The sequence below is a fragment of the Rhagoletis zephyria genome, unplaced genomic scaffold (assembly GCF_001687245.7).
Source record: "Rhagoletis zephyria isolate East Lansing unplaced genomic scaffold, Rhagoletis_zephyria_1.1 Rzeph_scaffold_02102, whole genome shotgun sequence".
NCBI classification, from domain to species: domain Eukaryota; kingdom Metazoa; phylum Arthropoda; class Insecta; order Diptera; family Tephritidae; genus Rhagoletis; species Rhagoletis zephyria.
Genome location: NW_016159186.1, coordinates 11,470 through 37,816, shown reverse-complemented (window position 1 = coordinate 37,816; position 26,347 = coordinate 11,470). Strand labels below are relative to the sequence as shown.

The 26,347-nt window shown below is 35.7% G+C and overlaps 2 protein-coding genes across 2 annotated transcripts; both read right to left on the bottom strand.

Annotated features, from left to right (window-relative positions):
* Positions 1-2,843: 2,843 nt before the first annotated feature.
* On the bottom strand, positions 2,844-10,156 carry LOC108365999 (high choriolytic enzyme 1). The gene is made up of 2 exons (XM_017620258.1): positions 8,464-10,156; positions 2,844-3,278 (listed from the first exon to the last, which is right to left on the bottom strand). Exons 1-2 carry the CDS (start codon positions 9,316-9,318, stop codon positions 2,958-2,960), a joined length of 1,176 nt encoding a protein of 391 aa, XP_017475747.1. The 5' UTR covers positions 9,319-10,156; the 3' UTR covers positions 2,844-2,957.
* A 6,301-nt stretch (positions 10,157-16,457) lies between these two features.
* Cdc16 (cell division cycle protein 16) lies at positions 16,458-19,879 on the bottom strand. The gene is made up of 11 exons (XM_017620257.1): positions 19,630-19,879; positions 19,223-19,561; positions 18,994-19,156; positions 18,822-18,937; positions 18,630-18,757; positions 18,305-18,562; positions 18,149-18,228; positions 17,797-18,002; positions 17,539-17,732; positions 17,297-17,465; positions 16,458-17,101 (listed from the first exon to the last, which is right to left on the bottom strand). The coding sequence occupies exons 1-11, from the start codon at positions 19,735-19,737 to the stop codon at positions 16,715-16,717; spliced, it is 2,148 nt and encodes a 715-aa protein (XP_017475746.1). The 5' UTR covers positions 19,738-19,879; the 3' UTR covers positions 16,458-16,714.
* Positions 19,880-26,347: the final 6,468 nt, after the last annotated feature.

Here is a 26,347-nt window from a genome sequence, read left to right as displayed (position 1 = left end):
TTATGTACATATGTAAGTACGGTGACCAGATTTCTGTGAGCGAAAATCGGCACATTTCTAAAGTATCAAATCCGAACACAAAATTTTGTCGCCAGGATAAAAGCGCATAACTCATTTCAACTCTAATTAAAATGAAATAATTAATAACACATCATAGTTTATTTTAAGGATATTATTATATTTTCTTAATGATTTCACCAAGTTAGAAGGGCTGACAACATTACTTACTAGTAAGGTGTTCGAGTATTCGCCTTTTTTCGAAACATGGTATTTTAGTTATTCGAAAAATGGCTTGTTGAAAAAATTCAATTCATTTTCAAATGCAGCCTTATCACGAGTTTAATTTTCCCAGACCCGGGTCACTTTTCACTTTTGGTTTCCATAGTTTTACTATTGGCGGATAACAAACTTTAGGGGGAATTTTTTTTCAGGCGATACTCAGGATAAGGCAGATTAAGAAAAAACCTAATAAACCGATTTTATTTTACACATTTTCGCTCATTATTGATGCTTAGGGCCGCTTGTTCAATGTCTGGCTATCACTACCGCCCAGTCGATAAAGCAGTCGATGTTTTTAAGCGGAGCTTTTACCTCTGACTTGAGCTAAACGGACATTTAGCCCAGTAAAATTAGATTCATCTGTTTCGAAAAACAAAAAAATTTGTAACAGCAATAGGGATCCGTACGATAAGTCGAAAATAAAAATGTCGAAAGAGAAATGTCGAAATTTAAAAATTTTTTAAATCTCGAAATAATGTTTAATCGAAACGCAAAATGTCGAAATCGTATGCTTTCGAAACGAATAAGGTCGAAAAAAATGCAAAACGCGTAAATTGTCGAAAAAAAGTCGAAAAATTGAATGTGTGAAAAAAATAAAAATTAAAAGTGTTCTGAGTAGATTTTCAAATGTTCTAGAGTTCCTGAGATGGAAAAAGAAAGTTCTGCAAAATGACGCTGAAAAAATTTTGTTATCGTGTTATTTAAATTGATTTTGACTTTTTGAAAAGATGGCAACTCTTTAAAAATATTTCTACAATAAAGCATNCCTGCAAAATTACGCCGAAAAAATTTTGTTATCGTGTTATTTAAATTGATTTTAACTTTTTGAAAAGATGGCAACTCTTTAAAAATATTTCTACAATAAAGCATTCACGTTTGATACCCACATTAAAATATTTCGTTTAAACTTTCTCAAAGAATTGATTTTAACTTTTTAAACAGATAGCAACCGTCTTAAAGTATATTTAGTTATCAATTAATTGACTTTTACTTTTTTAACAGGCGGCAACCCTATTACAAAATACTTCCGAAATATATAGTTTCTGAACCGCTTTCGCTTGCTAATATTTTGTTAAACTTGTTAATTAATCGGGTTTTACTTTTGAAAGAGGTGGCAACTCCAAAAAATATTTTATATGTTAGTATATTATATCTATATTCCAAATATAATTCCAGACGTTTTAGCGTGAACGAGCAACAAACATACTCGCTCACAAACTATCACATTTATTATATTAGTACATAGGATTAGTGGAATTTAACTTAAATAANGAAATATATCCAGACCTTTTAGCGTGAACGAGCAACAAACATACTCGCTCACAAACTTTCACATTTATTATATTAGTACATAGGATTAGTGGAATTTAACTTAAATAAATCAACCTGTTCAAATAATGTAATGAATGATGTGTAAAATTCGCGCGAATTTTACACATCATTCATTACATTATTTCGATATTTTTCTTTTGACATTTTTATTTTCGACATTTTTTGTTTCCGACATTTTTCTTTTCGACAATTTTTTTCTCGACATTCTTGATTTTCAAACTATTTTTTTCGACATTTTTTTTCGGTGTTTTTAGTTTAGACAATTTAAATTTCGACATATCGTACGAGACCCCAGCAATATTTTGATGCAGTTTACTTCTATATCCACAGTCTTGCCCCTAAATTTCANACATTTTTAATTTCGAAGTTTTTTTGTTTTCGACATTTTTCTTTTCGACAATTTTTTTCTCGACATTCTTGATTTTCAAACTATTTTTTTCGACATTTTTTTTCGGTGTTTTTAGTTTAGACAATTTAAATTTCGACATATCGTACGAGACCCCAGCAATATTTTGATGCAGTTTACTTCTATATCCACAGTCTTGCCCCTAAATTTCATTTGGCAATATTCCGCCATAATANAAACTATTTTTTTCGACATTTTTTTCGGTGTTTTTAGTTTAGACAATTTAAATTTCGACATATCGTACGAGACCCCAGCAATATTTTGATGCAGTTTACTTCTATATCCACAGTCTTGCCCCTAAATTTCATTTGGCAATATTCCGCCATAATAGATTTTAGTTTATTTGGGCTTTTTGCGATTTGCAAGCATATTTTGCATTTTTCGTAAAAAATCGTTTAGTACAAATTTGTAGAGAATTTAATTTCTCACATTTGTTATATAGGAGATATAAAAATAAAACATTTTTTATTGTTAATAATTAGAAAAACTGCGAAAAAATTTTACATTGTCGCCGTTTTCGCCATTTCTCGACAATTTCTGTTGAAAATACATATAATATTGAAGTTCTAAAGTTGTAGAGAATTTCATTGTCCAGCCTGAGCACGGTGCCCCCTTGAGAATTCCGGGCATCGGGGAAAAAGCCAACCCCCCTCATCGGCCTGAGTTGAGGACCAAATTTTAGAACGTATTTCCGCCATTATCCTGTGTTTCGACGTTGTACCATCTTTCTATTCGCTTTTATGTGGAAACAATTATGATTATGTTTTTAAAATTTATTCTATCTCTAATATGCCTTACAAATGTATGTAAATATATAATACTGACATTGAAATTCGAGTTTTGTAACTGATCTTATTTCAAGCAATTACGGAATGATTGCCCAACTTAAGTTATGAATATGCATTTCGTTAACACCGTTCGTTACATTTTTCATCATTTTCTAAACTTCATTTGATGCGGCGGTCGTAGTACTAACATTGTCCATCTCTTCACCTAGTCCCAAACCGCTGATGAGGCCGCCAAGAAAACTGCCGATTAAATTAGCGCCACCTGCTGGAGGCGCAGGTGCTGGTTGCATCGGCAATGGCGCTGGCGCGGGTACTGGACCCGGCATTGGAGCAGGTGCGATGGCACCCATATAGCCGCCATAACTGCCGCCACCCATTGCAGCCGCATCGCAATTGTACATCTTGTTCAACTTCTCGATATCGAATGCCGAGAAGCCGTCGCGTTGGCCCATTAGCTGGTTGCCACCCGGTCGCTAGGGAGTAGATTAGAGGGATTATTAACTGTTTGAAAAAAGTTAATTCAATATTACACTTTTATGTGAATTTGAGTAAAAGATGTTAACTGTATATATGTACATACATATGCATACACTTAAATATGTGAGTAAATGCGGAAGTGCCCGATTTATGTACATACTAATATACAAACACATCTTGTCAGAAGACTTGCCTCTCTAACAAATCCTACAGTCGCCTGACGTACACACTATATTATCGCTCAAATTAGATTCATATATACATATGTACATATTTACTACATCTTATCACCTAGTCACCAGTTTATTGAACCAGCTGTTGCGGAACCTTCACTTGTCGGGAATTTTACTAATCGTATTGTAAACAACAAACAGCCTTAAATAGGGGCCAAAGGCATTCTGACGCCAGTTTCGTTTAACTACATATTTATTTATCTGTAGTTTTGTTTGAGTGATCTGTATCTGTATCTGTATCGTAATTTAAGATCTCACTGCTTTATTTGAAGAGTAAACTACTGTTAACCTCTTAGCCTCAATGCTGTAGCTAAGTTATAGTTAAAAACGAGAAAGATGGTTAATGATTTCCATTATAAAACATCTAACAACTGGTGGATGTCGTAAAGATTGCTTGAAAAACGAAATATTCTATTCGGTGCCTGGATTTTAAGAGCTTGTGTCCGACTGATTATATTATTAATAGTTAACTTAGAATTACGGTCAATAGAAGATACATACATATTTCCTATCGTAAAACAAAAAGTACAAAATCTNAAGTTATAGTTAAAAACGAGAAAGATGGTTAATGATTTCCATTATAAAACATTTAACAACTGGTGGATGTCGTAAAGATTGCTTGAAAAACGAAATGGTCTATTCGGTGCCTGGATTTTAAGAGCTTGTGTCCGACTGATTATATTATTAATAGTTATCTTAGAATTACGGTCCATAGAAGATACATACATATTTCCTATCGTAAAACAAAAAGTACAAAATCTGTATAAGCCACGTTTGTTTATAGAGAGTATTTTGCAGTTAAAGTTATATTTATGAACAAAATATAAAAGAAAGCAAAAACAGATGTTACATATTTCATTCCGATATGAATTTAANATAAAAAAGAAAGCAAAAACAGATGTTACATATTTCATTCCGATATGAATTTAACTCTTTCTTATAATTTTTCTAAAAACACACAGGCAAACAATTGCAAACCTAATATGGCGTTAAAAAATAAATTTGGCCTGCGAATACAAAAATATTTGGAGGTTTTACTATATGGGTATTGGTCTTTCATTCTGAGTTGAAAACATTCCGCCCGCGACTTCAATAATTTTTCTAAGTCTGCGCTGGTGCAGATCGAGATTACTACCACCTCTGTCTGGTATACTGCGGGCCATTTACCCTTGCGGTAAAATTTAGTTTAGAGCTTTACTACTTTATCAACATTTCTAAATCTGTAAAATTAACGGGAATTTATGCCATCCAGGTTTCGCACTAATAGGCTAAAGTACACTGAGAAAAGAGTTTAGTTACGTCAACTAAATATGTTTTCCTCAACACATGATTTGGTTATAGTTACATTATTTGGTTATATTTACCAAATCATGTGTTGAGAGAAATATATTTAGCTGAATTTTTTCTGGGTGTACTATATACTTAAAAAAAACTATGTCACCCCATCATAACCCCCTGTCTCGTCATGCAAACGCCGATCTCATGCGAATCATCTCATAAGATGTTTTGCAAATGGATAATAAATATCAGAGCTCATCGCATGAGAATTATTGCATGCAATGAACTGTCAAACGTCGTGTTTTTCGGTTGGGTTTTGCGCTAAACTTTGATAAAAATTTGTTTTATGTAACAACTATGCTTAAAAGAAAGTGAAACAAACTATTTTTGTGAATAAAGTCATCTAAAAATAAAGAAGGGCTCTAGCTTTTTGCAATGAAATCGTTTGCGATGAAATGCCCACGTATCAAAATTTCTCTGCGATAACTGTTCCGCATGATATCAAATTTACAGTTCGCACGAGATGGCTGATCATAAATGGAGACGCGGGATAAGATAAACTCTAAAACAGCAGTTAACCCAATTACCAGTCGTCCTGTCATGCTACAGAAACGCATGTTTGTGGGTAACAAAGTAAGTAGAGGGCGCTGTTCACGCCAATTATCCGTTTGAAATAAGTGTAATACAGCGTTTTTGCTGCATTTAAAATGCAACATTTAGCACTTTCGAACATATGTTTCCGAAGAGCGTTCATGCTATAGCATTTAGCAAATGTACATTTACGCGAGTTCGAAATCATATGCTTTTGACAAACAGCCGTGTTCCAGTCTCTTATTTAGATCCGTGTATATTACGATCAATTCTCACTCAGAAGATAATGTGCAAAAACCCTACTGAAAAGGAAAAAATAAATTTTAAACCAAAAATTCAATACAAAAACTTGAATTGTGTTAACCATAACCGAGCATTTGTTTGTGTATATATTCATTTGTCGGTGCTGTCAATTAAAATTTCCTCACTTAATTAGGAAACAAAACAAACAGAGTTGATCATAAATTGATCCTGATTTCTATCAGCATCACATCGATGTTGAATTTGCTTAACTTTTCTTTATCCAAATATGTAATGTAAAATAAAAGAAATCCCGATCGACGATCACTGAAACGCAGCTAGCAACTGTATACTCGAAAAAGCAATGTTGCCACTTTTTCTCTTTAAACCATGTTCGAATCGTGGAAATTTTGGAAGATCACAGGGTTGCTTTTAGCATTTAGATTCTTAATGCAAAAATGGAGTTGCATTTAGGTGACGAATTTTGTATGGATAAATGTACATTTAGAGTAGCATTTAGAGCTAAATGGTCTAAATGTGCTTTTACGCATAAGCAAAAATAGGCCATAAGACAACATTCATCTTACGATCGAAGCATAGGAAGTTTTAGGAAAACGCCATTTCTTACTTTGGTCCCTTATCTTGTGCTACAACAATTTTAAGATGAGTTGTTTTACCTTCGCTCCTTTGTACAGCTTTGTTACCTACTACTGTGGGAGGCAAATAGCTCTACCACAACGGGTCGTCTCACTCGTTGGGGACTGTGGATCCTGCCTTGTTCCGCACTATCGTCTGTAACGTCTGGATGATATTGTCTCGTCCATGAGTTCGTATAGAGTCTGGAAAGTGGCTCTGCTTCCATAAAATGCCTGTTCCGGTATTTTCTTTTAACAATTGCGAAAAAAGTGAGGTCACACGTCTACCTCTCAAGCACAGGCAATCAATGCCATGCAGTAGCAATAAATATCTTCAGCTTAGGATATCAGTGAAAGTGGTGGCTAAAGAAGTTTCGAGATATAGAAGTTAGGCAGAAGGTAAACGGTACGCCGACCTTAGTGGGCGGTTAAAGAAGGGTGAAGTCTTTGGCTTATACTACCGGGGTAGTGAGTGACAAAATGATTAGCTCACTCACGACATATTGATAAGTATAGACCATTTTTATTTTTTTTTTTTTTATAGAACAATAGGTTGTTCTATAATGAACATCATGGCTGAATTTCTTTATTCATTCTGAACGTTTGGAATAAACTTTTTTTGTTTACTTATTCTTTAGAACGTTCCTGATGATATGTTAACATATATTTCAAACGTATTCTGTTTATTCCGGCTGTGAAATGGGATTATCCAGAATGTATAAAGAAACGCAGCCCATATAAATCCAAGTTTCAAACGGTATAAAGAAATTTAAAATAAATGTGTATCAACAAAGTTTCATCAAAACTTTAAACTTTAATTCGGAATTTTTTGGGTATGCAGTTCAATCCTAGTATCTATCATGAAGTGGAGTTTGGCTACCAAATACAATTGATATCAGGCATTATTTTTTTGCTAACGATGTTACTAATTTTGCAACAGTGTAAACAAAAAAAAAAAAATTGCCAAAAACAACGGTATTTTGTAGCCAACTTTCACTTTTATTATACCAGAATTGAATGAGCTATAAAACTACATACCCAAAAAATTTTCTAAAAATTTAATGAAGCTTGTGAAATCTTCATGGACGTTGGATGAATTTTTAAAAAATTTGTACAAGCTTTTAAACAAGAATTTATATGGTTTTTTTATAGAGTGAACTATATTTTTATAAAAAAATAAAAAAATTTAAATTAAAATTAAAATACCATACTATAACTATACAGGAGCGAAAATGTTCTTTAGCTATTTCCTATTCGTTTATTTAATGTTTGTCATTATTTTATGAAAGCGTAGCTCGTTATCTAATAAAAACCAAGTATGTAAGTTAAAATTTCAAACATTGTACAAAAATTAGGAAATTTGAGCTTTTTAATTAGATTTCTTAGAAATATTCTGAGTATGCAGTTTTGTAGCCCATTCAATTTAAGTTCATAAAGGTGCCAATTTTAAATAGCAAGGACTTACCTTTGATGTTTGGCAATTTTTTGTGGAATTTGTTGCTCATTTTCTCCATACAAAACAATTTACGAACAAACTTTGTATGGAGGAAAATGCGCGAACAAAAAATTGCCAAACGGTAAGTCCGAGGTACTTCAAACTTGCACTTGATCATATTAAAATTTGTTGGGTTACAAAACTGCGTACCCAAAAAAAATGGACAAATTTTTATAAATTTTCTATAAAGTTTGAAATTTTGATGTACATGATTTTTTAGCTAGTGAGCTGAATTAAAAAAAAAATACATTTAAAACAAAGAAAAAATAGCCAAATTTTACTAAAATATCTGTTCCCTATTTAAATTCTCGTCACCGTATGTACATATACAAATGTTACTCAGGTCAAAAGAAAAATATTTTGGTATGCATATCTAATTTCGCAAAAGAAAATTTCTGGTACACCCTAATGTACGTACATATGAATGTACAATATGTAATCGAAATGCATTCCGATGTTGAAGAGACAGATATTAATGAGTTTTAGTTCTTTTGCCATCGAACCATTTAGAGTTAGAAACTCGTATATGAAAGCTCTTTCAATTTAGGAAGCCTAAAGCTAGGTACGTATCCTAGACAATCAATTTATGAATTCCTTATCAGGATACAAACCGATTTTTAATTTAAATATGTGTTCAAATTACTTTGAGCTGTTATGACGAAAAATGTTGTTGTTCTTTTGAATTAAAAAATAAAAAATGCATACTTACCACAGCTACTATAGTTGGGCGTCCGTTACGTGAGAAAGCATTCGCCGAATAATGCATCACACTGCCATAATCATAGGGCACACCAAAGGCGATGGTGCTCTGTGCCTTCTCGAAGTTCGGCGCCGCTGATGGCTGTACATTCTGTATCTGTATATTCACATAAGAGTCGCGCTCTTGCCGGTTCTGTTCATGTAAGAATCCCAAGGCGTGCATAAGCTCGTGCATTGCTGTGCCCGGTTTGCTGAGACAACCGGGTGTCTGCAGATTTACCTCCTGTTTGCCGCCTACACGCCCCACCGACGACCAACAACCCGAATTGCCGCTCACAATCGATATGTAATCTTGCTCACTGCTACGCGGCACGAATCGTATGCAGGTACGACGATGATATTCCTCGATCGCATGCTCAATGGTAGCCATGTCACGCGCACCGAAACGACCGCGTATTTCGAAGGGCACCACTGCATTGGGCCAGCGTGAACTTTGCGTGGTAATGCCATTTTTGGTGAGCACATTTGTGCTGGGCACAAGTATGTCACCCTCCAGGTAGGAGCCCAGCTCTTCAGGATTCACTGTTGAAGCTTCGGGTGTATAATTAGCTACCAATTCAGCGGTGACTTCGTTATCTGGTGTACCAAAGAGTGCACTGCCATAAAAACTCAAATCTATAATGTCCTTGTCAAGTTCGTGCTCATTCATTAGTTCGTCGATGCTATTCAAATCGATTTCGAGCACCTCCGTGTCGTCATCATCCTGGTAGCTAAGGATATCAACGAGTGGTGATGCATTGAGCTGTAGCAAGCAGTGGGCGAAAAGAGCAATTGTAAGGAATAGTGCTTTTGCAATCAGAGTCATTGTAGTCGTCTGAATATGTAGATGGGTATTTCGGTTGATCAAAATTGGAAAATTATGCTGAGACGAATGGTTTGTTTTGAGACCCGCACTGTTGATCGCACTTGAGAACGTTAGTTTTGAACTGTACCCCTTCTATTGCAATACCTGGCTTTATATACGTTGCTAATGTTGACCCAATCGTAAAGTTCCTCCCACTAAGCATTGCTGCTCCCACGATACAATCACTTTTCTTCAAGAAATACGCTACTTCAGCTCTTATCTCTCATAAATTTATCAAATATTCGCATGAACAAATGTGTAGCATAAATATAAGTATGTACATATGTATGTATGTGTCTTAGAAGTAGTAGGTCTACCTTTCTTTTTTGCTCTAATGATAACCCAAAACTTATCGGCGTTTCGCCTAAGACCTTCTCAACGCACATGGCGCGGTTTTGTTGGTTCAGCCGCTCTGTTAGTCGTGAAAAAACCGGCAAAAGCTTCAACAAATTTGTATTTGTTCAACGTCAGCCAGTATTAGCGTTATTCAAATATTTTGGTTATTCTTGGCGGGCGACGATATGAATACATATTCAGTTTAAAAATCTATGTACATATATTAAGGTGAATGAATAAAACTTTAATGTGGTTTTTATGTTTTTAAGATGTCGGCTTTGAATTTGGCGTTTAAATGGCCGATAAGCGGGGTTGAGTTTTCGAAAAATTATACTTGGCAATGAGCTGTGATTTAGAGTGGAAACGGTGCTGATAGGTCATTGGTAATACAATGCATGCTTATGTGCATATGATGTGAACATGATTTTTATTCATACATATGCACATGATTTTTTAACCGACTTCACAAAAAGGAGAAGGTTATCAGTTCGTCGGAATATTTTTTTCAATATGTATTGAAAATGTCCTGATATAGGGCGTTTTTGAAACGAATTCTGAAATAGGGCGTTCTTCAACCAAATTCTGAAATAGGACGTTTTTGAAAAGTTTTTTGAGATAGGACGTTTTCGAACTGGCTGCCGAGGTAGGTCGATCTTCCACTCAGCAGTCGATATAGTAAAATTAGTAAAATAGTATTTCACTTGACGTCAGTAATGTGATTTGAAAAATTCAATGAAATATGTTTACAGAAGAAGTATGGGTATAAAATTAAAGAGAAAATTCTGAAGAATTTAAACAGATCCAATTTTTTGGTGCATAAGGACTGGTAATTATTGAAAATATCCTTTTAAAATTTTATCCTTGAAGTTTCGCAATATTTGTTTTTGAAAAAAACTATATGTTAAGGACCTATATAAACTCGATAACCTCCTCGAACTCCGTCCTTCTAACTTTACCAGCTTAAAAATTTACTTATTTTATTTTTTTTTTGATTCTAACAAAATTTCCTCTTTCATTTGGTACTCATATTTTTATTCTAAATTGCATTGAATTTTTGGAATGAGTCATATCTTTGAAATTACAAAATCCTTTAAATTAAATCCTGACGTCAGAGAGAAAAAATAAAAAAACGCCACTTTAAATAAATAAGCAGGTTTCAAATCCAATTATTTATTATTTATTTTATGGTAGGGGAGCTTCTCAAACAATATAGAAGCAATTTTTTCGATTTAAGTTGTTGAAAACTAATGAATATCTAAATACCGAGACCAATCCCGGGATCCCGGAATTGTGATAACAACAGCCCGAAAATACGGAGATCGTAAAAAGCGAAAAAATTAACATCCCTAGTAGTCACGTACGGAAGTCTAACAGACCGACTCCAAAATGAATGGCGCGTCTGTTTCGTTGGTTGGTAATGAAACGCCCGAGCCGGAGGATGCCTCCGTAAGCATGAAGGTTGAATCCGCTCCTTCGGAAATTTACAGTACTGCTGGTCCTGCCTCGAGCGGTGGAAGAGAGGCTCCTTGCCTCTTATAGTGAGAGCGAAAGAGTGCTGGAGGTGGTGTTAGGGGATGGATATTCTTCTGATCAATCTTCGGCCCCTTAAGGCGGCGTCCGCCCACCCTTTAATCCACCTTGAGCAAGGTGGAATGGCTGTAGTCCTGAACCAAGAGTCGTGGTTGAGCAGCTGCAATAAGGTTTGTGGTATTGGGACTACAAACTGGTGGTGTACCTGAACAATGGTGAACCTCGATTATGTGCCCCTTTTCAGCGATGGAGACAATGTGACGGTGAACCTGGTTGATCTCCACTTATGGTGCGCATCAGAACGAGGTGGAGCACCTTTGTTGTTGCTGAGGAACGCTGTAGAAAAAGCTAGATGCAGGCCGGCCTGTGTCGTTATTGGGTGTAATGCTAACTCCCACAAAACGATTTGGGGAACATCGAATTAATATTATGGGTGAGTTGCCCTTCAATTTTATACTAATTAGGTTTATGGGCAACGGCGCTACTTTTGTAACGGCTTGAAGGGGAGAGGCCTGTGATATCACTCTGGACCACTCCTTTTTGAACGAAGGGCAGCCTAAAAAATATTCTTTCAGGTGTCTGAGAAGAACCAACTGGAACCGATGTATATTTCAGAAGCCTGCTGAATATACTTCCGGTTGCACCTGCGAGGGGCGAAATCTTAGCTGAAAGTTCAGTCGACGGATCAATTGGTGAGTTCACAACATCGTCTTAAAGCGCAATTGAAATCCCTTGTCTCCTTAGTCACCACAAATGAAAGAGCAACCCGCTCTTGCGGTCAGTGGAGCTCTCTGACCTTAAGGCCTCGAGCATGGGCCTTTTCAACAAGGCCGGGAGGAGTAATTGAGTCTCCTATTGGGCACTGTATAAGATTGTACTTGGGTTATATAAGAGATTAGAAAAAAATAAATTCCAGGAGGTCGTTCTGTAAAAGCGTGGATGGTAGTCAGGTAACCTCGAGATTAATGCGTGTCCTCTCTAAGAATACATCGAAGACGAGCATCGAAACGGGGCTCTGAGCAGCGAGGAGTCCCTTCGTATGCTCCTCGATGTTCACTTTCTGAGCAACCCGGATCCTGGAAGGATCCGTTTCGAAGCTCAGAGTTAACTAACAATCCACTACGAAATTTTAATCGACGACCGACTTCTTTCGGCTCTTGACTCATCCGAGCAGTTTATGGCTCCGGGCCCGGACGGCTGAATATCATCAGCTCAACTGCAGAAGGCTGCGGATGTTTTGTGCCTCTGACTGATGCCTATCTTCGCGAGCTGCCTTACTAGTGGTTATTTTCTGAAGCTTTGGAGGATAGCCAGAGTTATTTTTATTAACAAGGCAGGAAAATTCCATCAGGTATCAGCCAGGAGCTTTAGGCCGATAAGTCTCTCTGCGTATCTTTTGGGCTGCGCTGGGTGTGAACTCTAGCAAATGAAGTTTGTTCTTTTTACTAGAAGATATAAATTACCTGTTTGCGTCTTCTCTCAATGGGCGATCTTCCGTTAAGGCTCTCTGACAGGGTGAAGTAGTTGGGGAATGAGTTAAGAAGACAACAATAGCCTTAAATTGTTGTAGAGGGGTNGTTCTTTTTACTAGAAGATATAAATTACCTGTTTGCGTCTTCTCTCAATGGGCGATCTTTCGTTAAGGCTCTCTGACAGGGTGAAGTAGTTGGGCTTGATCCTGGAGAGCAGGTTTTTCTGCTTAAATAGGGGAATGAGTTAAGAAGACAACAATAGCCTTAAATTGTTGTAGAGGGGTTATTGGTAAGCGCTGGGATCTCTCGCCGAAAGGGGTTCATTGGCTTCATCGTCAAACAGCTAGAAAGAGTCCAAAGAGCTGCCATTATTGGGACCAGTGGAGCACTTCTAAGCACACCTACTTCGGCGCTTAGTGATATTGCTAAATTAATGTGCCCATAGATTTGGCGGGCAAAGCTGCAGCTGCACGCGAGCAGTAAGGCTTAGTGGGGTCAGCTTTAAGTTCGCCTCAAGCAGTGGAGAGTATTCTAAAAAGTTTCGAGTTCGTACCGACTCAGACAGACCACTGCACGTCGGTTCTGGATCCCAATGGATAGAGAGGACTGGGAATAAGGGCCCAGTTAACTTTTTTCCGCATGGATCGAAGCTTAATGGGAAGGTTGGTGCGGTTATATTCCGCGAAGAATTCTCCATTAACGTAAAATTTAGGCTACGGGATCACTATAGCGTTTTCCAAGCAGAAGTATCCTTAAAGCAGACATCAGTTGATGGTTCGTTCGGGAACTGTGAAGGATGGTTTGACCTCCTTATCGACCGCATCGGCTTATTACGCTATCAATCTTATTTAGATTCAAAGTCACAGCAAAATCGCAGGAAACTTCATGGCTGATGAGCTGGCAAGGCAGGGAACCTTTGAGGAAGAACTCCCGGATAGAGTAAGTCTGGGTGCTCCCTTCAACTCTTTTGGTCTACTTTTGAACAGATTGGCTTTTGGTCAGCTGGGCGAAGACCTTGCAAAGCAAAGTGGCTAAAGTTTTCTGGCCACGTGAAGACCGGATGCGGTCCAGGAATCGCCTAGGTCTTAGCTAGTTGCACGTGTCGCTACTGGTGGGAGTTCTAACTGGTCATTGCGTGATGACCCTTACTGCGCCAGCTGCTTGGATAAGGTGGAATCATCTCAATACCTGCTGTTCTGGTGCGCTGCCTTTGTAAGCCTTGGGTAGCATTTTCTACACTCCCAATGAGCTTTTGGGAATGGATATACATATGTAAGCCGCTTGAGGAGCTTCGTGACCAGCGTGACCTCCCGCTCTGTTTCTACCCTCGACCACCCTTCCGACTTGCCTATGACTTTCCTCTTCTTTCTTCGGATCAGTTTTTCAGTGCAAGTTTAAACTTAGATCACGTAAACTGCGCATTTAACCCAGCCTGTTCGAGCGTTTAAACTTGGCTCTTGAGGGCAACGCAATTTATAGCTTGATCCGTGTCTAAGAGCGCTTTCACCTACGGAGGTGGCCCTTCTACCTGGCCTTACGTAGCGACTTTTGTAGGCTTTTTCGGGGAGTTAATTTTGGGATTTTCAAGTGTTTTATTTTCTATAATATTTCGGTATTTTTTAGTCTTTTCGGTATTCTTCGTGTTAAAAAGTTCTAAGAATCCATGGAATTTTATGAGTATCCCTATAGTGGAAACAAAAATGTTTAACGTTAGTTTCCGATTTAAAAGCATACTACATACTTACATTAGGGTGGTCCAACGTTTTTTTTTTTTTTGTTCAGCTACCCTTCAGGAATGAAGAATTTCGAAAACGGGGACCTGTATTTTTTATGTTGAAGTCGGTTAATATTGAACCATGTCGCCGGGGCTTGGAAGTGTAACATATATCTTATATGGCAAAAATAAATGTTTTCATATCATTGCTATAAAATCGTTTAATTAAAATATTTTTTGATCGGATGGGATATGTTTTCTTCAGAGATCTTCAAAACAAAAAATATATACACATTTAACTTTAAATATTTATAAAAATCTTTTCTCCATATAAAGTATGTATATAGAAGACCTCAAGGGCGGGACAGTTAAATCTTAACCGATATCAAAATAAAAAAATGGATCTCCTTTTTTTTAATTCTTCAGTTCTGGGGATAGAAATTTCCAAAAAGTTGATTTTCCTGTGTATTTTTGGAGCAGCCTAACTGCATACTATATTAAGCTCCCAAAACTACTGGACCGACATCAATGATTTTTTTTTGTGGTTTTGATGGATTTTATATCTATTTACATATATGTACANACTGATTTTCCTGTGTATTTTTGGAGCAGCCTAACTGCATACTATATTAAGCTCCCAAAACTACTGGACCGACATCAATGATTTTTTTTTTGTGGTTTTGATGGATTTTATATCTATTTACATATATGTACATATACATACATACATATTAAAATCTATATAATTTTCTTCATATGTTGCAAGAATAAATGCATTAACCTATTTTTTACGATTTTTGAAACAATTTTTTCAGCAAAACGCAACATTTTCATACTTACATTTAAATAGAAAATGAGTTTTTATTTTCTGTCCATTTCCATATATTAAAAAAATTAAAATAATTTTTTACTTAAAATGCTTTCGTGAAATTGGCTGTTATTAATCCCTACAGAGTAAAATTTAAATTGATAATGGCGGTTTTTTTGTAAACTTTATTGCAAGACGGTGTAGATATGTTAAGGCTCTGTCTCATAAAGCTTTCGCGGCTCTGATGCCGATTCCAGTTTTTGTTGTGATGTGGATAGGCCAACGATGGATACACAAGGCAGCGACCGTACAAAAAAAATGCAGCGATTTAGAAATTGAGAAATATTATCCGCTACCCCTTATACCCAGACAGGATCCTCTTGTCTTGTGTTAATTTGGCAATTATGTTGAAAATAGAAATAGATTTTTACCTGATAATTCGGAAGTGCTTTTTTTCCTAATTAAAAATATTAAAATTGTTTACTTTAATTACTAATGTTACCTAACGTTAAAGTAGATTATAAAAATGCAAAGCAAAAATAAATTTCTGAACTAGATTTTTAAATTGATTATATTGTAATCGAAGCCGTTTTTCTGTTATCACAGACCGGATAAGCCGGATTCCGGATATCTACCGGATACCCGGCACATCCCTAACAATAATGTATACGAAAAAGTGGATATTCATTCAAATTCAAATGGGTATATTAGTGATTGTTACCAAAAGGTCCAGCACTTACAAAATCAGGTAGGTTCTGCAATTCAGTCGCGAGGAATTCCCACTCCTGCCAATTAGAGTTCACAGTGAATTTTATCGAGCTGGTAAATTGTGAATCTATTGGACAACTAATAAAAAAGTTATTTTTTGGATTTCAAAAATATATATACATATAATTTTTAGTTTTGTGGGACCAAATTTTTTAACTTCGAAGCTAAAAAGGACAATTTTAAGATTTTGTTATTTTCTCGTTGTTTTACTAAAGTATGCTAAGAATCAAAATTTATTTAAAAAAAAGTTAAATTCAATTGAATAATATTGTAGTCCAGGTTCAAATTCTACAAAACCTTTAAGCATCGGTAATCGGTTTATTGATCTGTGTTGTTAGTAAAAATCATAGTAGTGGTATTCACCAAAGTGAGCAAGGGGCCTGGCAGTTGGACAAAGGAGCAGAGTAGCTCAAGCAATGACTGTTCCCAATAGTCAGCCACTTGCCACTTATTACACTATGAATAAAATAATGAAATTTGGGTTCTAATTTTGTAAGTTGGATATACATATATTTACTCTTACACTTATTAGGTGAAAACATAAGGTAACCTAGGTCACATAGTGCCGATTATCGGGGAATTAGCCTTAATTATAATCTATTGTATGTATATATTTTTAGACGGGCTCATACTTAGTAATATTATTGGTATTGGCCTATTTCCCAAAAAATATTACTTTTCGTATACTCTAAATAATAATATTGATTTTTTTTTTAATTCTAATATTGACTACAAATCCATACTGATATCCATTACAACATTACTATCAGACTTATCTGGCGGGTTTGTGGTAACATCCTCTTCGTCAAATTTCAACTTCATGCAATTGAATTTTGCTGGTGACTCTTCAATGGTTGGTAGACGTTTTGATGCTGACTTTGTCGATGATGATGTGAGTCCGCTAAAATCTCTACCACATATCTCATCTATTACGGTTTCTTCATTCATAAGATCTTCTATGCATGTTTTCAATATAGTTGTAGTAACAATGCAATCACGATTAATAGCCAAACTCTTATGGAAGTAAATAATAGCTTCCTCAAGGTTACCCATGAGTGCGTGCACAAAACCCATTGCTGTATAGGTTTGTGAACTTTGAGGCTTAAGCAAAAGTGCCTGTAAGGTAATTGAAAATTATGGTTAATAATTTATTAATTAAAATTAATTGGGAGTTTTCGGTAAACACTTAAAGAAATCCTCTAAACTAAAAACTTGTTTCATAAAGATTTTGCCAATTTAGTAAGTTTCGAGCTTATCGGTATTTTAATGAGGCTTGTCTGTGAGGAAATTCGCTTAATACTATGTACTTACATATTGGTGATAGGTTAAAGCTTCTTTATACTTCTTTCGCTTGCGACAACAATGGCCAAGATTATTGAATAAGGGTTCCCAACGCGCAGAGAGTTCCTCTTTATTTTCTTTAGCGCGTGCTCTAACAATTTCAGCAGTACGTAAAAATACTTCTTCAGCACTTTTGTAGCTATTGTCAATTATTCCAAAGAAAGTAGCATTATTTCTTCAGTATTTATAATTCTACACAACAGGTAACTTACTATTCATATTCATATTTGATAACTCCCAATTCATGCAGCACAAAGACGTCTAATGGCGCTATAGACATAGCTTGAAAGAAAAACTTTTCTGCCAGTTCGAGATTTTTCGTAAGTCCACATTCGACACCAATATAGAGAAGTGGTAGATGACAACCACGCATCAGTTGTGTTGCTTTGAAATATGCAGCCATAGCCTGCAAATTTGGGTTTCAATTTTTATTCGATGTAATTTTTTTTAATGAAGTAATGATACAAAACCTGATCATGCTCATTCTCTTTGGCAAAGGAATGTCCATAAGCTAACCATGCGGGCCCATACAGGCGATCAAGTGAAGTCGCTTTGGAAAGGTATCTGCGCGCCGGATCACTCTTGCCAATCAAATCGTAGTAGCAACCAACTGCATACCATGATATGGCTTTATCAGGATAACGATCGACTAGTTTGTGAGCGACATAGAAGAGCTCTATGAAAATATGGACAAAGCATTCCATCATAACAAATTCAAACAAATTAGAGCTTCTAAAATTTGAAAATCATACTGTACCTTAGTTTATAAAAATAATATTAAGAATAAAGGTTAAATATAACTAAAACAGTATTTTAACTCACTGTTATAATCACCGAATTCGACTAAGCATCCAATTTGCAGTGTTAAGCCAGTATTATGATATGGATCCGCTTTAAGTAATCTACAAAGTGAACACAAAATTTAAGTATATTATCCTAACTGTAGTATGTACATATTTTAAAGCATTTTCAACCTACTCTTGCAAGATTTTGAAGCTCTTCTTATACTCGAAATCATAGAATAACTTCTCCGCTTCAGCGGCCATGAGATCAGTGCTTTTTTGTATGCGACTTAAACAAACAAAAAGTGGCAAAATATTCTTGTTATCTGCCTCTTTTGTACGGTCTCTTCCTGGCGTTTCGAAATGCGAACGATTTGACTCATTAATGAGAGATGAAGCGCGTGTGAGGCTTATTTGTAAAGAAAAGGGCGAGTTCTTGAGATCCGCAAGCACCCTTAAGAAAATAATAATAGCATTATTTTTGACAAATTCAAGTACTTTATAAAAAATTTTGTATTTACTTGTTTGCAGGAGACATAATCTGTGGAGCCATATACTTTGAGAGCACATTCTTGTGCAGATGCGCATCGGACGCTTGAGTTTTTTTAATTTTCTCGTTTAAGTCTTTGATAGTCTGATCCCCAGTCGACTATTAAAAAAAAAACTGTATTGTAAGTCCCCAAACAATACGTAGTTGTTGTTATACTACTTACTGGATCAATGGATTCGTAATACTTTTTCAGCTTTGACTCATATAATTTTTTAATGAACTTGGCATCCATTTCACTCGAGTGCTGGACAAGCGGCAAATGTTGCATTAATTCTTTTTCTAGAAATATTTTTTTTTACTATTTCCTTAAATCTTACAAGCAAATAAGGTCTCACCTTCCCAAGCCATCAGCATTTCATGCTGTACTAACGCTTCGAGAGCCTCAAAGCAATATGCGGATTTATGTAGCGCTTGCACATAGTAATCCATGGCTAAGCCACGATTATCTAATGCCTCGTAGATTTTGCCTTTTATAAAACTTATTGATGCCATAACTTCCTATAAAGAGAACCAGAATGAAGCTATGGATAAACTTACTAAAATTTCAATTGCAAGCATATTTACATTTTTATTCGTCTCCTCTGCATTGAGCGTAGAGTGACAGCCCAATGCCGCACTGTCTAAAGGCTGACTTATTAAAGATGATGCCAAAAACTCGATGTCTATGGTGTTTATAACACTCACAGCTTCATTGAGCTCTTTTGCTTCGTATAAGCTTTCCAGCAACAAGTTATAGCTGGATACGTGCGATTTCTCCAGTTCGAAAAGTCGTATGAGATGTGCAGCGCGATGATATTCCTTTAGCAAAAACATGCAATGCGCCTGGCAATAAACATCCTTGGGATCATTCTGGCTAAGCACACAGACCTTCTCAGCCCAGAAGAGTGCCGTCTGGTATCGGCGCTATAATTGGAAAGAAATACATAAATATTAAAATTTGGTTTTTATATGCTCTCACGAAGCTCGCTTACCATGTCGATGAAGATTTTTACCAACTTTCGATAGTGTGTTACATCGATTACTCCATTATCTACAGCGTCTTCGGCGCTTTCGTTTTTCATTTCGCTATCACCCGTCATAAATATATAGTATTTATTTCTTATTTAAGTGGAGAATCAAAGAAAAAATCGTTTTCAATCCTGCAAACAAATTTATGGAAAAATCAACAACTCTCATTTGACAGCAAAACAGCTGACTGAAATGCCGGCTGAGAAGAAGAAGACCTCACAAGATCACAATTAAAGTAACAAGCTGCCATACTTGAAAAACAACTGCAAAGACATAAGTACGTGAATCAATAAGAAGCGACAACCGTTGTACAGTTCTTACGACTTCGTTCTAAGATATAAATAACGTTCGTTCAATCAATTTTTTGTTATTAATTTATACTTTTTGACATATTAAATAGGTGATTCTTCATTAAGCGGCATCCATCCTCATTCGTTTTTATTACCATTGCTTTCCTTCTTTAAAACAGCACACGTTTTTTCCTGAAAAAAGTTGAGAACGTAAACTCGCTGATACGTAAAACCAAATCAGTTGGCACGATCTAAAGCAGGCTACAAGCTGGCAAGAAATGGAAAAGATCGGTTGAAATTTCGAAAGCTTAGTACGAGTGCGGCGTGGTTTGCGAACCGATCGAAAGTTGACAAAAGTTTCTATAAACTTTCGATCCGTTGTGCGTGTGTGGCGAAGTTGACGTGTTTTGTCATGTCTTTTGAGAATCGGAAGGAACTAATAATAATACATAATAATAAAATGGCGCTTACACATATGTTAGTGTTTGGCCGAGCTTCTCTTCCACTACACTCGTGCCTGCCGAGGGACGACCGCTCTTAATAAAAAAACCTTTTTGCTATATTTTTTGCGATGTTGCTTTGACCAGGGATTGAACCCAGGCGTTGCGGAGTCGAAGCGCGCACTGCACTACACCACAGCGGCCGACAAGGAACTAATAGAGTCATGGGCGTAGCCAGGTGGGGGCAGGGGGGTGCTCGAGCCCCCCTAACTTTCAAATTTTCCTTATATATATATAAAATAGTACCCTGAAATGCCAGCTTAATAGGGTCGAGCCCCCCCCTACCATTGCTTTCCTTTCTTTTTCATTCTGGCTACGCCGATGAATAGAGTGCTTTAAATAGAGTTTAATATATAATCGGAAAACTGGGCTCGATCCCAGGCCCTGCGGAGAGGCAATGCGCACTTATAACCACTGCACCACAGCGGCTGCAGGACCCATTATAGCGGTTAAAAACTTGCAAAAAACAAGTAAAGAAGGAGAAGTTCGGGCAAAACCGAATTTAATATACCCTGCGCAGGTATCAACTATTGTCGTTCCAACTTTCTTTAAACTACCTAAATGTCTATAATAGTCTTATTATTGTTGAGAGATGGCTGTAAGTAATAACTTGGAGTAAATCAACATCCTCAGATATCGAAATATCGGATTTTTCGTACATCAGAAAATTGCCCTTATATGGGAAGCCGGAGCAATTTTAGTCCGATTTGAGTAATTTTCAACGAAATGTTTTTCGTACTAAGACTATTAAATACACCAAGTTGTAAAAATTGATAAATTGCTTACCGAGATACACATTTATGTGTCATAAGTGGGCGGCGCCACGCCCAAAATCCAAAAACTTATAATAACCAAATTTTTTGCTCAGTGGTCATCGCAATAATCGATTTTGGGTCATTTAGCGTCAATAGTTACTGATTTATCGCAGTTTTCGTGTTTCTGTAGATTGCAGCTATATGGGAGGTGGGCGCGGCTATTGTCCGATTTGAATGATTTTCCACAAATTTCTTAGCTGGAGTCTAGCAGAGGCTCGTACCGAGTTTTGTAAGGATTGGCTATGCGGCTACTAAGATACAGTAGCGGGGTCACGCCCCTTTTCCACAAATTTCATAATAATATTATTTTGTACCAAAATTATACTTCACATACTAATTTTCATCAGTTTGGATCAAATATTTACTGAAATATCATAGTTTTTGCATTTTTACGAAAATACTGTTATATGAGAAGGGGGCGTGGTTACAGTCCGATTTCGCCGATTTTCAATAGCAACCTACCTTGGATAAAGGGCAGCCTATATACCAAATTTCGTTGAGATATCTCAAATTGTGGTCGAGTTATCGTGTACACGGGCACGATCCGATCATTTATGTAAACATTTGTCTATATCTATCCCGATTTCTTTAGGCTGTTACAAACAGCCGTTATGCGAACAAAGTTATAATAGGTTCGTTCGCGTAGCTGTTAATTGTTCATGTTTAACCAAAACTTACAAGTTTTTGCGTTCGCGTACGCAAAAAACTTGCAAAGTAGGGGAAATTGAGAGAGCAAAGTGACATTTCATTTTGAGGGGAAGCTGCTGGTTTCTGTTGGAAAAATTTTTGCCAACAGCAATTTGCCAACAGGAAAACAGCTGATCAAAAACAGCTGGTTGGCATTTACGCAAATCACAAAATTGAATTTGATGATTTGGAAGTTAAAAATTACAAAATGCGACTAATTAAACTTGTAAGAAGTAAGTAGTTATTTGTTTTATCAATAAACTGTACCAGGATACCACTTTGTAATGAGTTTTCGAACGTTTTAAATTTTACACTTTTGAATGTAAACAAAAATTATATCAGCTGTTCGTCTAACTTGCAAGTTTCTGCAAATTTTCTGTTCGCGTACTATTTTGGATATTTCTCTCTTGTGAGCGAACAGATGACATTTCGCCGGAATTTGGCAGTTGGTTGGTTTCTGTTGGAGATTTTAAACGAACGCACCTAATACCCTGTACAAGTGCGCTCGGGTATAATTAAAATCCAAAATAGCGCAGATTTTATTCGGTCTATTTGATAAATAGGCGAAGAACAGATATACATAACAAAAACATTACAGGCGTCTATTTACTTTACTAAAACTTAGAAAATCGTCTGTAAAATATGGTTATTATGCATGTGCGTCTAATTCTCAGAACAAGATATTCATCTTGGAACTTTCCTTGAGTAAAAAAATAATGGTTATAACATATATGCTTAATTTTTTCGTTAAAATTAATAGTTTTGGTTCGATTCCAGACAATCCAGACCTAATCGGGTTGTGTCGTTCCAGGCCATTCCAGGCCGGGCCTTACTAATTTTTTCTACGTGCATATTCGTGCGTGTTTACGAATACATATGTATGTGCATATCGTCACCTGAAATGCAAAAAGTCGTGACTAATATTTTTAATTTGGTTCACAAAGGCTGCGTTTCTTTATACATTCCGGATAATCCCATTTCACAGCCGGAATAAACAGAATGCGTTTGAAATATACGTCAACATATCATCAGGAACGTTCTAAAGAATAAATAAACAAAAAAGTTTATTCCAAACGTTCAGAATGAATAAAGAAATGCAGCCAAAATGATGTGGGAGTTAATTTTTATTTATTTTTTATTGAATTTTGAATTTTTTATTAGTTACAAATTTTTGTAACATACGCTCGTGCCGGGCCGGGCCAGAAAAAACATAGGTCCCCTGTAAACCAAAAGAAATCTTTAGGAGTATCTCATTTGTGCAACGATTTATTTACGAATTTTCAAAAGAAATTATATGAAGAGATTGACACGAGCTCGTAAAGAAATTTCTGTACGATAATTAAAGAAAATTCTGCAAGAAATTCATCATATATGTAGCAGCATTACTTTCATTGTTTTACTGATTTTCTTCAAAATTTCCTAAAATGATCGAAGTGTGCACAATTTATTTCATTTTAGAAAATTTGGCAAAAAATCGGATGAGATATTTACGAATTCTTTAAAATTTCTCTACCATTTAGAATACTCTGAATAAATGGTCTGCAGGGTCCCCCCCCCCCCCCCCCNCCTTTGTGTGTACCCAACAAACAATTAGGTTTGAGCTCAACTTTAGGTTAAGTTGAGAACTAAGGTATTTTTCAAATCTCCAACGTTTTTTCTCAACAGTACCTCAAGTGAAGGATTATAGCGATCTCAACAAAAAGGACATTTTTCTTCGTATGAAAATTGGGCGGTTTCTCAAGTTTAGAAAATGCTAGCTTTCAACTTGAACTCCAATGTGATTCTCCAATTGATCTTAAACTTATCAATTCTTAAAATGCGACTTCGTCGTAATTTGAATTATTTGTAACCGACTTCAAAAAAGGAGGAGGTTATCTAAGCATTCGTTGGAAAAATTTTTTTTCTACGTACATATGTTACAGCATAACCGATTCCTATAGGTCTTTTTTAAAGGAAAGGTGGTTCCCCAGAGGTGGTCCCATCCTAATTTGGTTTAGATCCGATTATTGGATCATGAAGAAATTAACGGTAATCCTAAAGTTTTACATGAGAATTGACGTTTTTTGCACTTGTAGCACATTTGTTGTTGTTTTGCCCTGAAGTATAGGCACATATCGTCGCCTGGGTAAAAGAATGTCGTAAGCGCAATTTTGACGATATTTAGTTCTAGAAGCAGTTATATATTTTGAAATAAGGTCTTTCGATTGGTGTCATCAGTTTTTGGATAACTCCTTTTGTTTCCGAGATATTGAGTAAAAAGTGTCGTTAATTTAGTACAAATGTTGATCATACTTTGTCGTATTGTGGACAAATTATTAAAAATAATTAATTTATTGTTATTAAAAATTAAATAATTTAAGAATTTTGTGAACTAGTAATATTTTCATAGACTTTTGAGAAAATTTATCTTCGCGTTTTTAAGAAATTGCATTCCAAACTTCAAACGCGATTTCCCACAATCTGCCGAAATTAACTTACGACAATCTTTTACCCAAGCGACGATATATAAATTTACAATTTAAATATAAAAAAACACAAATATAAACACAATTCACATGAAAGTGCCTGAGTCTCATATGGAAGAGCAAAATAAACGCCCTCCCATATGAAGCTCAGCCAGTCCACTAAATTGTACAAATTTACACAAACAAATATATATGTAGAATGAAAAAACAATAAAAAATATGTCAGCACTGAAATAAATTTATATTATAAATTGATTTAATAATCATATATACTGAAAGTTAACACGAAGTTTGTTGAAAAAAATACACGACGCTCATTGAAGTGTGCAAGCACTAGATCCTTTTTGCAAAAATTTTTAGTGCAAAGCGTTGTGTATCGTGTGCTTTGTAATCATTAAACGAATGACGAAATATTACTTGTCACGCCATTGTGCAACTTGCCATCAAAACTTTTTTGGGAAATTTAAAAGGGGATATAGAATTCAATGTAAATCCCTGGGAGTAACACATCGCGTTAAGTTGATAGGATTGCAGACATTTTTATAAGGTCAGATTGCAAAAAAAAGATATTTCGCGACTTTGAGGGAAAATGTCAAGAAATATTCGTCAAACCTCGCAAAAAAATAAAATAAAATCATAAATTAAGGTTGGAGAATCTCCAATCTCATGTCCACACTTGATTTAAGGTGCCCTCATTAAATTTTATTGCATATTGCTTCAATGGTGCTATCATTTATTAACGATTTGAAGTGAGACTGGTGTAAGCGAGGAGTATCCCAAGGTTACGAACGGAAAAGTAAACATTTAGCTTGAAATATGATGTAAACATGTGCAACGATTCCTTCCACTAAATTTTGGAATTTTCAAGCCACTAGGTCGCTATCATTTCTTAACGAACTGTGTTATTCCACATACTTATATGTAAATACTCTAATTGTTAACAATTTTTATTCACTAATCGTACAATAAAAATAAACTTGTATCTTTAGCTTTACAATTAATTAATTTAAAATTAATTACAAAAAAAAAGTCTCAGTGTACACATAAATTTTGTAGATATATTGTGAGTTCACTTCAATATAAATATGTAAATATATTGAGCAGGCCTGATCTAAACAATTGTCTCCGAGTGTCTTCTGCAAATCGATAAATTGTTTGATTGATGATTTAATTTTTGTTTTCTCTACAAAACCTCTGTGAACGCTAAGCATAACTAAACCTAAATTCAAGTACAGACTAAGAGAAAATATTAAATTATAAAATTAATTTACCTTTTTTTAATTACCTGACTGTTTGTCAGACTAACAAAAGTAAGCTTAAAAGGACGTTCACATTTGATAAAATAAAAAACAACCAGCAGTTCATCAAATTTCCGAAATTGATGTGAAGACACCCAAAGTTTCAATTTATTGCATACATTTTTTAAATTGGAAATTGCCTATGAATTCATAGAAAGAAACCTACAATTAAATTTTGGAATTTAGGGGGATGGGGAGGGTGCGGCTTGCGCCCGCCTAGCCCCTACCTGCGTACGGCTGTGACGAGAACGTTGAGAATCCCTCAAATATTTTGACCTTATAAAACCAACNGTGGGGAGGGTGCCCTACCTGCGTACACCTATGACGAGAACGTTGAGAATCCCTCAAATATTTTGACCTTATAAAACCAACTTAAATATTATAAGTGTTACAGTACTTTAGGAAAATAAAATTTTCCGATCGATCCACCCGATTGCACATACCACATAATTCGTATAATTAGCGTTTATGAAACAAAAATTAGAATATTTTAGGACAGTATTTTTTTTTTTTTTTTTTTTTTTTTTTTTTTTTTTTTTTTTTTTTTTTTTTTTTTTTTTTTTTTTTAGAAAAAACCCAACAGCATCCGAAGCCTAGCCTGCGAATCCGCTATATTATGTATTTTG